Source organism: Oncorhynchus kisutch, linkage group LG12, assembly GCF_002021735.2.
Source record: "Oncorhynchus kisutch isolate 150728-3 linkage group LG12, Okis_V2, whole genome shotgun sequence".
Lineage (NCBI taxonomy): Eukaryota > Metazoa > Chordata > Actinopteri > Salmoniformes > Salmonidae > Oncorhynchus > Oncorhynchus kisutch.
In genome coordinates, this window is record NC_034185.2 from 43,595,022 (window position 1) to 43,606,923 (window position 11,902).

The 11,902-nt window shown below is 41.9% G+C and overlaps 1 protein-coding gene across 1 annotated transcript; it reads right to left on the bottom strand.

The window, feature by feature from the left end:
• Positions 1–6,768: 6,768 nt before the first annotated feature.
• Positions 6,769–10,474, bottom strand: LOC109901031 (extracellular superoxide dismutase [Cu-Zn]). The gene is made up of 2 exons (XM_020497014.2): positions 10,070–10,474; positions 6,769–7,657 (listed from the first exon to the last, which is right to left on the bottom strand). The coding sequence occupies exons 1-2, from the start codon at positions 10,156–10,158 to the stop codon at positions 6,997–6,999; spliced, it is 750 nt and encodes a 249-aa protein (XP_020352603.1). The 5' UTR covers positions 10,159–10,474; the 3' UTR covers positions 6,769–6,996.
• Positions 10,475–11,902: the final 1,428 nt, after the last annotated feature.

An 11,902-nucleotide genomic window follows, 5' to 3' on the forward strand; every position in this document is an offset into this window, starting at 1 on the left:
CTGTATGACCTCCCTACAACGCCTGGGCATGCTCCTGATGAGGTGGCGTATGGTCTCCTGAGGGATCTCCTCCCAGACCTGGACTAAAGCATCCGCCAACTCCTGGACAGTCTGTTGGTGGATGGAGCGAGACATGATGTCCCAGATGTGCTCAATTGGATTCAGGTCTGGGGAACGGGCGGGCCAGTCCATAGCATCAATGCCTTCCTCTTGCAGGAACTGCTGACACACTCCAGCCACATGAGGTCTAGCATTGTCTTGCATTAGGAGGAACCCAGGGCCAACCGCACCAGCATATGGTCTCACAGGGGGTCTGAGGATCTCATCTCGGTACCTAATGGCAGTCAGGCTACTTCTGGCGAGCACATGGAGGGCTGTGCGGCCCCACAAAGAAATGCCATCCCACACCATGACTGACCCACTGCCAAACCGGTCATGCTGGAGGATGTTGCAGGCAGCAGAGCGTTCTCCACGGCATCTCCAGACTTTGTCACGTCTGTCACATGTGCTCAGTGTGAACCTGCTTTCATCTGTGAAGAGCACAGGGCGCCAGTGGCGAATTTGCCAATCTTGGTGTTCTCTGGCAAATGCCAAACGTCCTGCACGGTGTTGGGCTGTAAGCACAACCCTCACCTGTGGACGTCGGGCCCTCATACCACCCTCATGGAGTCTGTTTCTGACCATTTGAGCAGACACTTGAGCAGACACATGCGCATTTGTGGCCTGCTGGAGGTCATTTTGCAGGGCTCTGGCAGTGCTCCTCCTTGCACAAAGGCGGAGGTAGCGGTCCTGCTGCTAGGTTGTTGCCCTCCTACGGCCTCCTCCACGTCTCCTGATGTACTGGCCTGTCTCCTGGTAGCGCCTCCATGCTCTGGACACAACGCTGACACACAGCAAACCTTCTTGCCACAGCTCGCATTGATGTGCCATGAGCTGCACTACCTGAGCCACACTACCTGAGCCACTTGTGTGGGTTGTAGACTCCGTCTCATGCTACCACTAGAGTGAAAGCACCGCCAGCATTCAAAAGTGACCAAAACATCATCCAGGAAGCATAGGAACTGAGAAGTGGTCTGTGGTCACCACCTACAGAACCACTCCTTTATTGGGGTTGTCTTGCTAATTGCCTATAATTTCCACCTGTTGTCTATTCCATTTGCACAACAGCATGTGAAATGTATTGTCAATCAGTGTTGCTTCCTAAGTAGACAGTTTGATTTCACAGAAGTGTGATTGACTTGGAGTTACATTGTGTTGTCTGGGAGTGGTGTGAGTGGGGAGGGGAAAACTGAAATCTAGCTGTTATTGCCAGTGATGTTTTTAACTCTTTGGTCTATTAACCAATTTACAGCATGGTGACGTCACCATGGAAAGCCAAAACTCCCGCCCATGCAAACCTGCTGATTTATAAGGTCCTGCGTAGAATGTATTTTCAACCAGCAACTATCTGGAAATAACACTGATCAAATGTTTTCACACTTTTACAGTGTTCATTTCATCAGCTGTTGTACAATGTGATAATAAAGAAAAACATTTAAATTGCATTTTGACTGCACTGGGCTTTAAGAGTATTGGAACATGTAAGGAGTTGCAGGTAAATCCATTTGAATTCAATCACTCTTTGACAGCATCCCTTTTGATTTAATCGAATCTTTCCATACATGTTTGCCCTTGGAAGAAGTGGTCAGAGAGTGTTTTGGCCTTCAGGTCCAAAAATTCAATCAGGAGATAAAGGTGCTCAAAGTTGACCTATTTTGCATACCCCACCATATTCATGTCTTCATTTTTTACCTTAATTTAACTAGGCAAGTCAGTTAAGAACAAATTCTTATTTTCAATGACGGCCTAGGAACAGTGGCTTAACTGCCTGCTCAGGGGCAGAATGACAGATTTGTACCTTGTCAGCTCAGGGATATGAACTTGCAACCTTTCGGTTACTAGTCCAACGCTGTAACCACTAGGCTACCCTGCCGTCCCATAAACAGTTAAGTTTGAAATCATTTTAAAAGCTTACAAACAGTGTTGTCAACCTATTTTCTTATTTATTGGAGTACATAACAATTTAATAAAGAAATTCATTTTTAAAACTTTTAGCGTCAATTATCTAAAACCAGTAAAAAGGATTTCACATTATCTGAGGTTTTAGTGTTAAAAAAAAAATTGCTCTTGAACACAGGGTAGGTGTTATTTCATTTAAGTGTGTTAACACTTACAAGGCTGCCGGCCCAGATGGCATCCCAAGCCGTGTCCTCAGAGCATGTGCAGACTAGATTGCTGGAGTGTTTACCATCATACCGGTATTCAATCTATTCATATCCCAGTCTGTTGTCACCACTTGCTTCGAGATGTCCAACATTGTTCCTGTACCCAAGAAAGTGAAGATAACTGAACTAAATGACTAGCACTCACTACTGTCATCATGAAGTGCTTTGAGAGGCTAGTTAAGGACCATATCACCTCCACCTTACCTGACAACTTAAACCCACTACAATTCACATACTGCCCCAACAGATCCACAGACGATGCAATTCCTATGGCACTGCACACTGCCCTACCCCAACTGGACAAGAGAAATATCTATATAATGCTGTTCATCGACTACAGCTCAGCCTTCAATACCATAGTGCCCTCCAAGCTCATCACTAAGTTCAGGGTCCTGGGTCTGAAACCCTCCCTGTGCAACTGGGTCCTGGACTTCCTGACAGGCCGACCCCAAGTGGTGGAGGTAGGCAACAACACCTCCGCCAAGCTGATCCTCAACACCGAAGGCCCCACAAGGGTATGTGCTCGGCCTCCTCTTATACTCCCTGTTCACCTACGACTGCGTAGCTACACGTCTCAAACTCCATCATCAAATTTGATACACTTTATATGTACAGTGCATTCGGAAAGTATTCAGACTCCTTCACTCTATCCACATTTTGTTACGTTACAGCCCCTCATTCTAAAGTGGATTAAATACAAAAATCGACACACACTATCCCATAGTGACAAGTGAAATATATATATATATACAGTGCCTTGCGAAAGTATTCGGCCCCCTTGAACTTTGCGACCTTTTGCCACATTTCAGGCTTCAAACATAAAGATATAAAACTGTATTTTTTTGTGAAGAATCAACAACAAGTGGGACACAATCATGAAGTGGAACGACATTTATTGGATATTTCAAACTTTTTTAACAAATCAAAAACTGACAACTTAGGCGTGCAAAATTATTCAGCCCCTTTACTTTCAGTGCAGCAAACTCTCTCCAGAAGTTCAGTGAGGATCTCTGAATGATCCAATGTTGACCTAAATGACTAATGATGATAAATACAATCCACCTGTGTGTAATCAAGTCTCCGTATAAATGCACCTGCACTGTGATAGTCTCAGAGGTCCGTTAAAAGCGCAGAGAGCATCATGAAGAACAAGGAACACACCAGGCAGGTCCGAGATACTGTTGTGAAGAAGTTTAAAGCCGGATTTGGATACAAAAAGATTTCCCAAGCTTTAAACATCCCAAGGAGCACTGTGCAAGCGATAATATTGAAATGGAAGGAGTATCAGACTAGGTCTCTACCAAGACCTGGCCGTCCCTCTAAACTTTCAGCTCATACAAGGAGAAGACTGATCAGAGATGCAGCCAAGAGGCCCATGATCACTCTGGATGAACTGCAGAGATCTACAGCTGAGGTGGGAGACTCTGTCCATAGGACAACAACAATCAGTCGTATATTGCACAAATCTGGCCTTTATGGAAGAGTGGCAAGAAGAAAGCCATTTCTTAAAGATATCCATAAAAAGTGTCGTTTAAAAAAGTTTGAAATAGTTTGAAAGTTTGAAATATCCAATAAATGTCGTTCCACTTCATGATTGTGTCCCACTTGTTGTTGATTCTTCACAAACAAATACAGTTTGATATCTTTATGTTTGAAGCCTGAAATGTGGCAAAAGGTCGCAAAGTTCAAGGGGGCCGAATACTTTCGCAAGGCACTGTATATATATATATATATATATTATATATATAATTTTTTTTTTTTTAAATGTATACACTTTTTTTCTTCAAATAATACCTTATTCAGACCTTTTGCTATGAGACTCAATTAAGCTCAGGTGCATCCTGTTTCCATTGCTCAAGATGTAGAAACATCTCAAACATGATTGGAGTCCATCTGTGGTAAATTGATTGGACTTGATTTGGAAAGGCACACACCTGTCTGTATACGGTTCCACAGTTGACAGTGCATGTCAGAGCAAAAACCAAGCCATGAGCTCGAAGGAATTGTCCCAGACAGGAGCTCCCAGATATCGTTGTTTTGAGGGACAGATCTGTGGGAAGGGTACAAAAACATTTCTGCAGCATTGAAGGTCCCCAAGAACACAGTGGCCTTCATCATTCTTAAATGGAAGAAGATTGGAACCACCAAGACTCTTCCTAGAGCTGGCAGCCCGGTCAAACTGAGCAATCGGGGGAGAAGGGCCTTGGTCAAGGATGTGACCAAGAACCTGATGGTCACTCTGACAGATCTCCAGAGTTCCTCTAAGTGCATACACACATATACGTGTATTTTGTGTTGTAGATACAGTTGAAGTCGAAAGTTTACATACACTTAGGTTGGAGTCTTTAAAACTTGTTTTTCAACCAGTCCACACATTTCTTGTTAACAAACTATAGTTTTGGCAAGTCAGGTAGGACATCTACTTTGTGCATGACACAAGTCATGTTTCCAACAATTGTTTACAGTTTATTTAACTTACAATTCACTGTATCACAATTCCAGTGGGTCAGAAGTTTACAAGACACTACGTTGACTGTGTCTTTAAACAGATTGGAAAATTCCAGAACCAACAATCTACCAGTGGCACCGATGGCTTTAGCCTATCAGAAATAAAAATAGGCTAATGGACATCATTTGAGTCAATTGGAGGCATACTATATGTATTTCAAGACCTACCTTCAAACTCGGTGCCTCTTTGCTTGACATCATGGGAAAATCAAAAGAAATCAGCCAAGACCTCAGGAAAAAAATGGTAGACCTCCACAAGTCTGGTTCATCCTTGGGAGCAATTTCCAAACTCCTGAAGGTACCACTTCATCTGTACAAACAATAGAACGCAAGTAAAAACACCTTGGGACCACGCAGCCGTCATACCGCTCAGCAAGGAGACGCGTTCTGTCTCCTAGAGATGAATGTACTTTTTAGTACGAAAAGTGCAAATCAATCCCAGAACAATAGCAAAGGACCTTGTGAAGATGCTGGAGGAAACCGGTACAAAAGTATCTATATCACCCTGTATTCAAGAGCATGTTGTGTCTCAACTAATGGCAGACATGATGTAAAATAGGGTCTAAGCTACAACATGTGAAAAAAATTGGTGTTCATGCTTTTTTGGATAACTGGCGTTAAATGTTTAATAGGGACCATTTTTATTTAAAAAAAATACTTTATATTATATAATTGTTTGATAACCCTGTTTGTAAGCTTTTAAATTATGTCAATCTCAACCATTTATCTTTTCCAGTGATGAAGACCTGGATGTCTCATGGTATGGTGGGGTATTCCAAATGGATCAACTTTGAGGACCTTTATCTCTTGAATATTTTGGCATTCAGGTCCAAAAAGTCACTTCGGAGCACTTTTACAATGGGCAAATATGTATGGAAGGTTTCGTTCCAATAAAGAGACGGGTGCTGTCAAAAAAGTGATAGAATTCAAATTGATTTACCTAGGTGCAATATACTGTACCATGCCATTTTGGGCATATGCCCTTCCCACTGGGCACACCACATAATTTCAACGTGGACAATCAGGTATTTGGTTGAGGCATTGATCAATGAGATTACAAACTATTATTTCCCCACTCAAAAAGACCGCCAGAAGTTTGTTGAATTTCCAATGTGTTATCACTACTTTCAACCATCAAAAAGCACACTGCTTGGCTAGTATCTGCTTGGATAGTTCCATCAGTGCCACTGGGGGATTGTTGATGAGTTGAAGACATGAATCCAACATAATTTGTCAACACTTTATTCGGCTAGTTACTGTATTATAAAAGTGATATTGAATTGTGTTTGGTTGTCAACACAAACAAATATAAACATTTGAAGAGATGTATCTACTGCTTGGAAAGTTCCATCTGTCCTATATTCTTTAACTTTAATTTTTGGTTGAATCCAACATATCAATAATTAACTTGTCAACAACCTGGAACTAAATTTGAAATCAACCAAAGCTTGAAACTCTATTGTCTTTTTTGTTGAATCCTGGGTTAAATTGCTTAATCGAAACGATTGAAATACTGCTTGTTTTCCCAGAAAGCTGCCCTTTTCATTAGCCAATGCAGCAATTTTGAAATGGAAGTGTCAGCCAATCAGCTCCTTTGTTGTTCAACACAATGTGCCATTCCATATTTGCTAATGTGGCTAACGCTAGCTAGCGTGAGAACAAAAAGGGCAGTTTTCCTCAAAGTATCAGTATTTCAATCTTCTCAATTGAGCAGTATGGATAAAGGTAACATTTGGAGTACAATGGCATATCCCATCCCTGGATTGAGGTATGTTTTCTGATGAATATCTTGCGCCATAACCACGGTGTCTTAATGTAAACATGATTGCATTCCGACCCTAGTGCAGCGCAGTGTAAACAAGCACAACGGTAGGGTCGGGATCTTCTAGCTAAAATAAGAGTATTAATTTGAAAGATCTATTTTGATATACCGGTTAAAGTATAATGAAATGTAATGAATAAACTAATTTTTCAGAAATGATTTTACAAAGCACACTTGAAATTTCAATAAAGGTATTTTCCAAGTTTAATACAAGATACATGAATTGCTATCAGCTATGGTAAACCTGTCCTATCCCTTAAAATAAAAGATAAACATGACTTTAAAAGAGAAGGAAAGATTTTTGTAATTTAGATCTGGATAAAATTAAAGCAATGAAATGAAGTTGTCTTGCGATGAAAGATGGTGAGCTCAGAAAGAAAAGGGAAGAATAAACTACGATTCTCATCCCCTTCTTCTCTGCTGTCGATGATGGTGCTTATCCCACAGTTTGGGACTGCTCATCCCGATGGTGCAACATGCCAGCCTCCGCCCAGCATTACCATGTAGCAGGCTCCCCGCATCCCCGCCCTGCCCTAGGTCGTCTGCCTTCTCATGGACCACCACCGCCCGCCCAAGCACCGACAGCCCCCCGAACAGAGTGGCCTTTGATTCAGTCAACTTGTGAACCCTCCCCTGGTGGGCCACAAAGTTCCCAAAGTCCCCCGGGTGGCTGGGATGGGGGACCCTGTAAGGGTTGTAATGGCCGCCTGTGGAATCGCAGCCCTGGCTGAAATCTCCGTACTGGTGGATGTGGATGGCTTTTGACTGATGATCACTGTCACTTGGGAAACCATGGAGAAGAAAGAGGACTTTGAGGCTTCCCTCAGGGTATTCCTGCTTGAACAGCACCTGTCCATACACGTTAGGTAGACCTTCGCCTAGTTTGGTGCTGGGTCTCATTTTGCAGGCTGCATAGACAGTTCTGTTATACTCCATGGCCTCTGGTGGGGCCATGTTGGAGGCAGCCTCCTGGCTGTGTGTAGAGGAGCATGCTTGGAAGCTTACCAGAACAAACAGAAATATTGGATGAAATAAAGGCATGGTCCTAGCTTTTTTGTGTAACCTAGAAGAAAAACAAAATACACAATCAGGATCTCATAGTGTCCACAGGGCAACCATGTTTTATCATTAAACTAACCTGTAGCCTAACTAATGCACATAAATATAAACAGATTTAAATTGGGAGGATGAAGCCTTTAGGTCAAAGTTGGGATTTTAATTACATTAAACTATTCTATACTATTTAAGTACACTTCTTTATACATTTCTAATATTTGCCTAACACTATAGAATGGTAGTAGGCTAACCATTGCCTACCTAACCTTGTAGATATTTTTGAAAGATATGCCCTGTCATATTTACATTTAGAATATTTAGAAACGGCTATTGAAAAGCCAGGTTTACCTGCCAGGCTGGTATTACAGAGACGTGGGGAGGGGGGCAGTGGGGCAAAAAAGTATTTAGTCAGCCACCAATTGTGCAAGTTCTCCCACTTAAAAAGATGAGAGAGGCCTGTAGTTTTCATCATAGGTACACTTCAACTATGACAGACAGAAAACGAGAAAACAAATCCAGAAAATCACATTGTAGGATTTTTTATGAATTTATTTGCAAATATGGTGGAAAATAAGTATTTGGTCACCTACAAACAAGCACGATTTCTGGCTCTCACAGACCTGTAACTTCTTCTTTAAGAGGTTCCTCTGTCCTCCACTCGTTACCTGTATTAATGGCACCTGTATGAACTTGTTATCAGTATAAAAGACACCTGTCCACAACCTCAAACAGTCACACTCCAAACTCCACTATGGCCAAGACCAAAGAGCTGTCAAAGGACACCAGAAACAAAATTGTAGACCTGCACCAGGCTGGGAAGACTGAATCTGCAATAGGTAAGCAGCTTGGTTTGAAGAAATCAACTGTGGTAGCAATTATTAGGAAATGGAAGACATACAAGACCACTGATAATCTCCCTCGATCTGGGGCTCCACGCAATATCTCACCCCGTGGGGTCAAAATAATCACAAAAACGGTGAGCAAAAATCCCAGAACCACACGGGGGGACCTAGTGAATGATCTGCAGAGAGCTGGGACCAAAGTAACAAAGCCTACCAACAGTAACACACTACGCCGCCAGGGACTCAAATCCTGCAGTGCCAGCCGTGTCCCCCTGCTTAAGCCGGTACATGTCCAGGCCCGTCTGAAGTTTGCTAGAGAGCATTTGGATGATCCAGAAGAAGATTGGGAGAATGTCATATGGTCAGATGAAACCAAAATATAACTTTTTGGTAAAAACTCAACTTGTCGTGTTTGGAGGACAAAGAATGCTGAGTTGCATCCAAAGAACACCATACCTACTGTGAAGCATGGGGGTGGAAACATCATGCTTTGGGGCTGTTTTTCTGCCAAGGGACCAGGACGACTGATCCGTGTAAAGGAAAGAATGAATGGGGCCATGTATCGTGAGATTTTGAGTGAAAAGCTCCTTCCATCAGCAAGGGCATTGAAGATGAAACGTGGCTGGGTCTTTCAGCATGACAATGATCCCAAACACACCGCCCGGGCAACGAAGGAGTGGCTTCGTAAGAAGCATTTTAAGGTCCTGGAGTGGCCTAGCCAGTCTCCAGATCTCAACCCCATAGAAAATCTTTGGAGGGAGTTGAAAGTCAGTGTTGCCCAGCAACAGCCCCAAAACATCACTGCTCTAGAGGAGATCTGCATTGAGGAATGGGCCAAAATACCAGCAACAGTGTGTGAAAACCTTGTGAAGACTTACAGAAAACATTTGACTTCTGTCATTGCCAACAAAGGGTTATATAACAAAGTATTGAGATAAACTTTTGTTATTGACCAAATATGTATTTTCCACCATCATTTGCAAATTAATTAATTAAAAATCCTACAATGTGATTTTCTGGATTTTTTTTCTTCTCATTTTGTCTGTCATAGTTGAAGTGTACCTATGATGGAAATTACAGGCCTCTCATCTTTTTAATTGGGAGAACTTGCACAATTGGTGGCTGACTAAATACTTTTTTGCCCCACTGTACCTATACTACACTTGATGCTTAATTTAGCCGATACTACAATTTCTGTTTAGCCTACTTCTCTAATACAAATAGGTTTAAACACATATAAACACTATAGGCTGTGGTGTAAAGTACTTAAGTACTACTTAAGTCGTTTGGGTGGGTATCTGTACTTTACTACTTGTATTTTTGACAACTTTTACTTCACTACATTCCTAAAGAAAATAATGTACTTTTTACACCATACATTTTCCCTGACACCCAAAAGTACTCATTACAAAAAAAATCACAAGCTATAGCTTGTAGTAATACTTGAGGAAAACACACCCAAATGAACACATATTCCTCAATCGTTTACGGTCTTTGAAGTCCAACGTAATTCGGATTTGGCAAGCAATTTTCTAGAATATAAATTGATGGCCATGTTCGTGATCTCTGTAGCCTACCTGTCTGGCGAAATCACAGTTCTTGACAATTGTCGGAATAAACCATCGGGGTTGTCACAAACTTTGCAGAGATAGAGCCCGTCAATCATGAGGGTGTTCGATTAACTGCACCGTGCTATTGTCCATGACATGAACGGGTAAAAAGTAGTGAGGGTAGAGCGCCCTCTAATAATCTCAAATAGAAAAAGTAATCTGCACCGTTCGGTCATGTTGTAAACACTGCAGCATGATGTGTCGTTCAGAAACATACATCTATTTTCCATTAAAGTATGTGTTCGAATTCTCAAAATACGTCACTTTTGTTTTAAGACGATTTGGCACCTGGCTCACACCAGGGTGGAAGCCGGTTCCTAAACGAACGCATTAATAAAATCCTCTCCTTGTGTAACCAGAGGGCGTAGGTGGTGGGTGGAGCGGGGGTGAGAAGGGACACATTCTTTCCAGGGCATTTCGCTCGGGGGCCTGTGCTTTACGTCACGGTGGGCGTAGGTTTCAAAGTGCATGGACTGTCCAGATACTCGTCCACGTTCAACCGAGAACCTTCCGCCTGGGACCTTCATAAATTAAAGTCTGGTGGGTTTATACTTTATAGTTTACACTTGAACGTTCGTATTAGTACATCATTTTGCTTTATTTGAACTAACAATAGCTAGCTGGACCAGTTTTCCCAAAAGTTAACGATGTGTAAAAGGTTTGCTTTCTAGCCAACCAACAACGTCAATGCTGCTATCAAGCCAATCTACTTTAGCTGAATGAAATAATGAAATTGATCAGGACTAGATTTAATCTAATTTAAATTGTTCAACTGCAATTGTTTAGTCAACGTGCAATAATACCTGTATACTGTCAATCACTGAGATTAATTATTTCCCTTGCTGGCTTCATTCAAAACTCTTAATCTGATGGATTTTGGATGTCTTTGATTTTATTGATTTGTTGTAGGGCCTATACATGAGGCCAACTTTACCATAATTTATCTTAGAGGCATTGGGCATACTCACACATCCAGTCTCATTACTTTGCGTGAATGAAACAGTATCTCTCAACTTTTAACAATGCAAAATATTAATACAAAATCATTTGTTTTAGCTTCTTTCTATTCTGTGGCTGCGTTATTAGCAAACAACGTGAATTCAGAGATTACATTTGTTTAGGCTACTTCATCTTTGTGGCTCCCCGATTAAACAGTAACATCCATTACTGTAGTTAGGCTTGGTATGTCCACCAGATGCATGTCCACCAGATCAGTGGATGCTGGTGGGAGGCGCTATAGGAGGACTGGCTCATTGTAATGGCTGGAATGGAATTAATGGAATGGAGTCAAACGTGTGGTTTCCATAAGTTTGATGTTTGATACCGTTCCATTAATTGCATTCCATCCATTACAATGAGCCTGTCTTCCTATAGCTCCTCCCACCAGCCTCCTCTGCACCTGATGCATCAAACTCTGCTTTCTGGCGGAGGTCATTCGTTGTCAATGGAGCAGTCAGCAATGCAATTGTGGGGATGCCGCACTAGGCTGCGGTGCATTCTGTGTACCACATGCATTCAATATTTTAAACTCTTGCTTTGCTTTAACATGTGGTGGTACAAATGGAAGTACACACACAGACTCCAACTAGCTAGTGTTTAGCTAGTTGAAAAGCGAGCTACACATCAGGCAAAACAAAACGCATATGCATCTGGTGGACATCGGACGTACCCCTGCACATCGACTCGGTACTGGCACCCCTTGTATATAGCCAAGTTAATGTTACTCATTATGTATCTATTATTACTTGTATTATTAAGTGTTTTACTTTTCTATTATTTCTCTATTTCCTTTTGCTGCAT

Coding starts and splice junctions, on each gene's coding strand:
- LOC109901031 (XM_020497014.2), bottom strand. CDS start 10,158: ATGATTGACGGGCTCTATCTCTGCAAAGTTTGTGACAACCCCGATGGT. Junction 7,658..10,069: donor ACTGTGATTTCGCCAGACAG/GTAGGCTACAGA, acceptor TTTTTCTTCTAG/GTTACACAAAAAAGCTAGGA.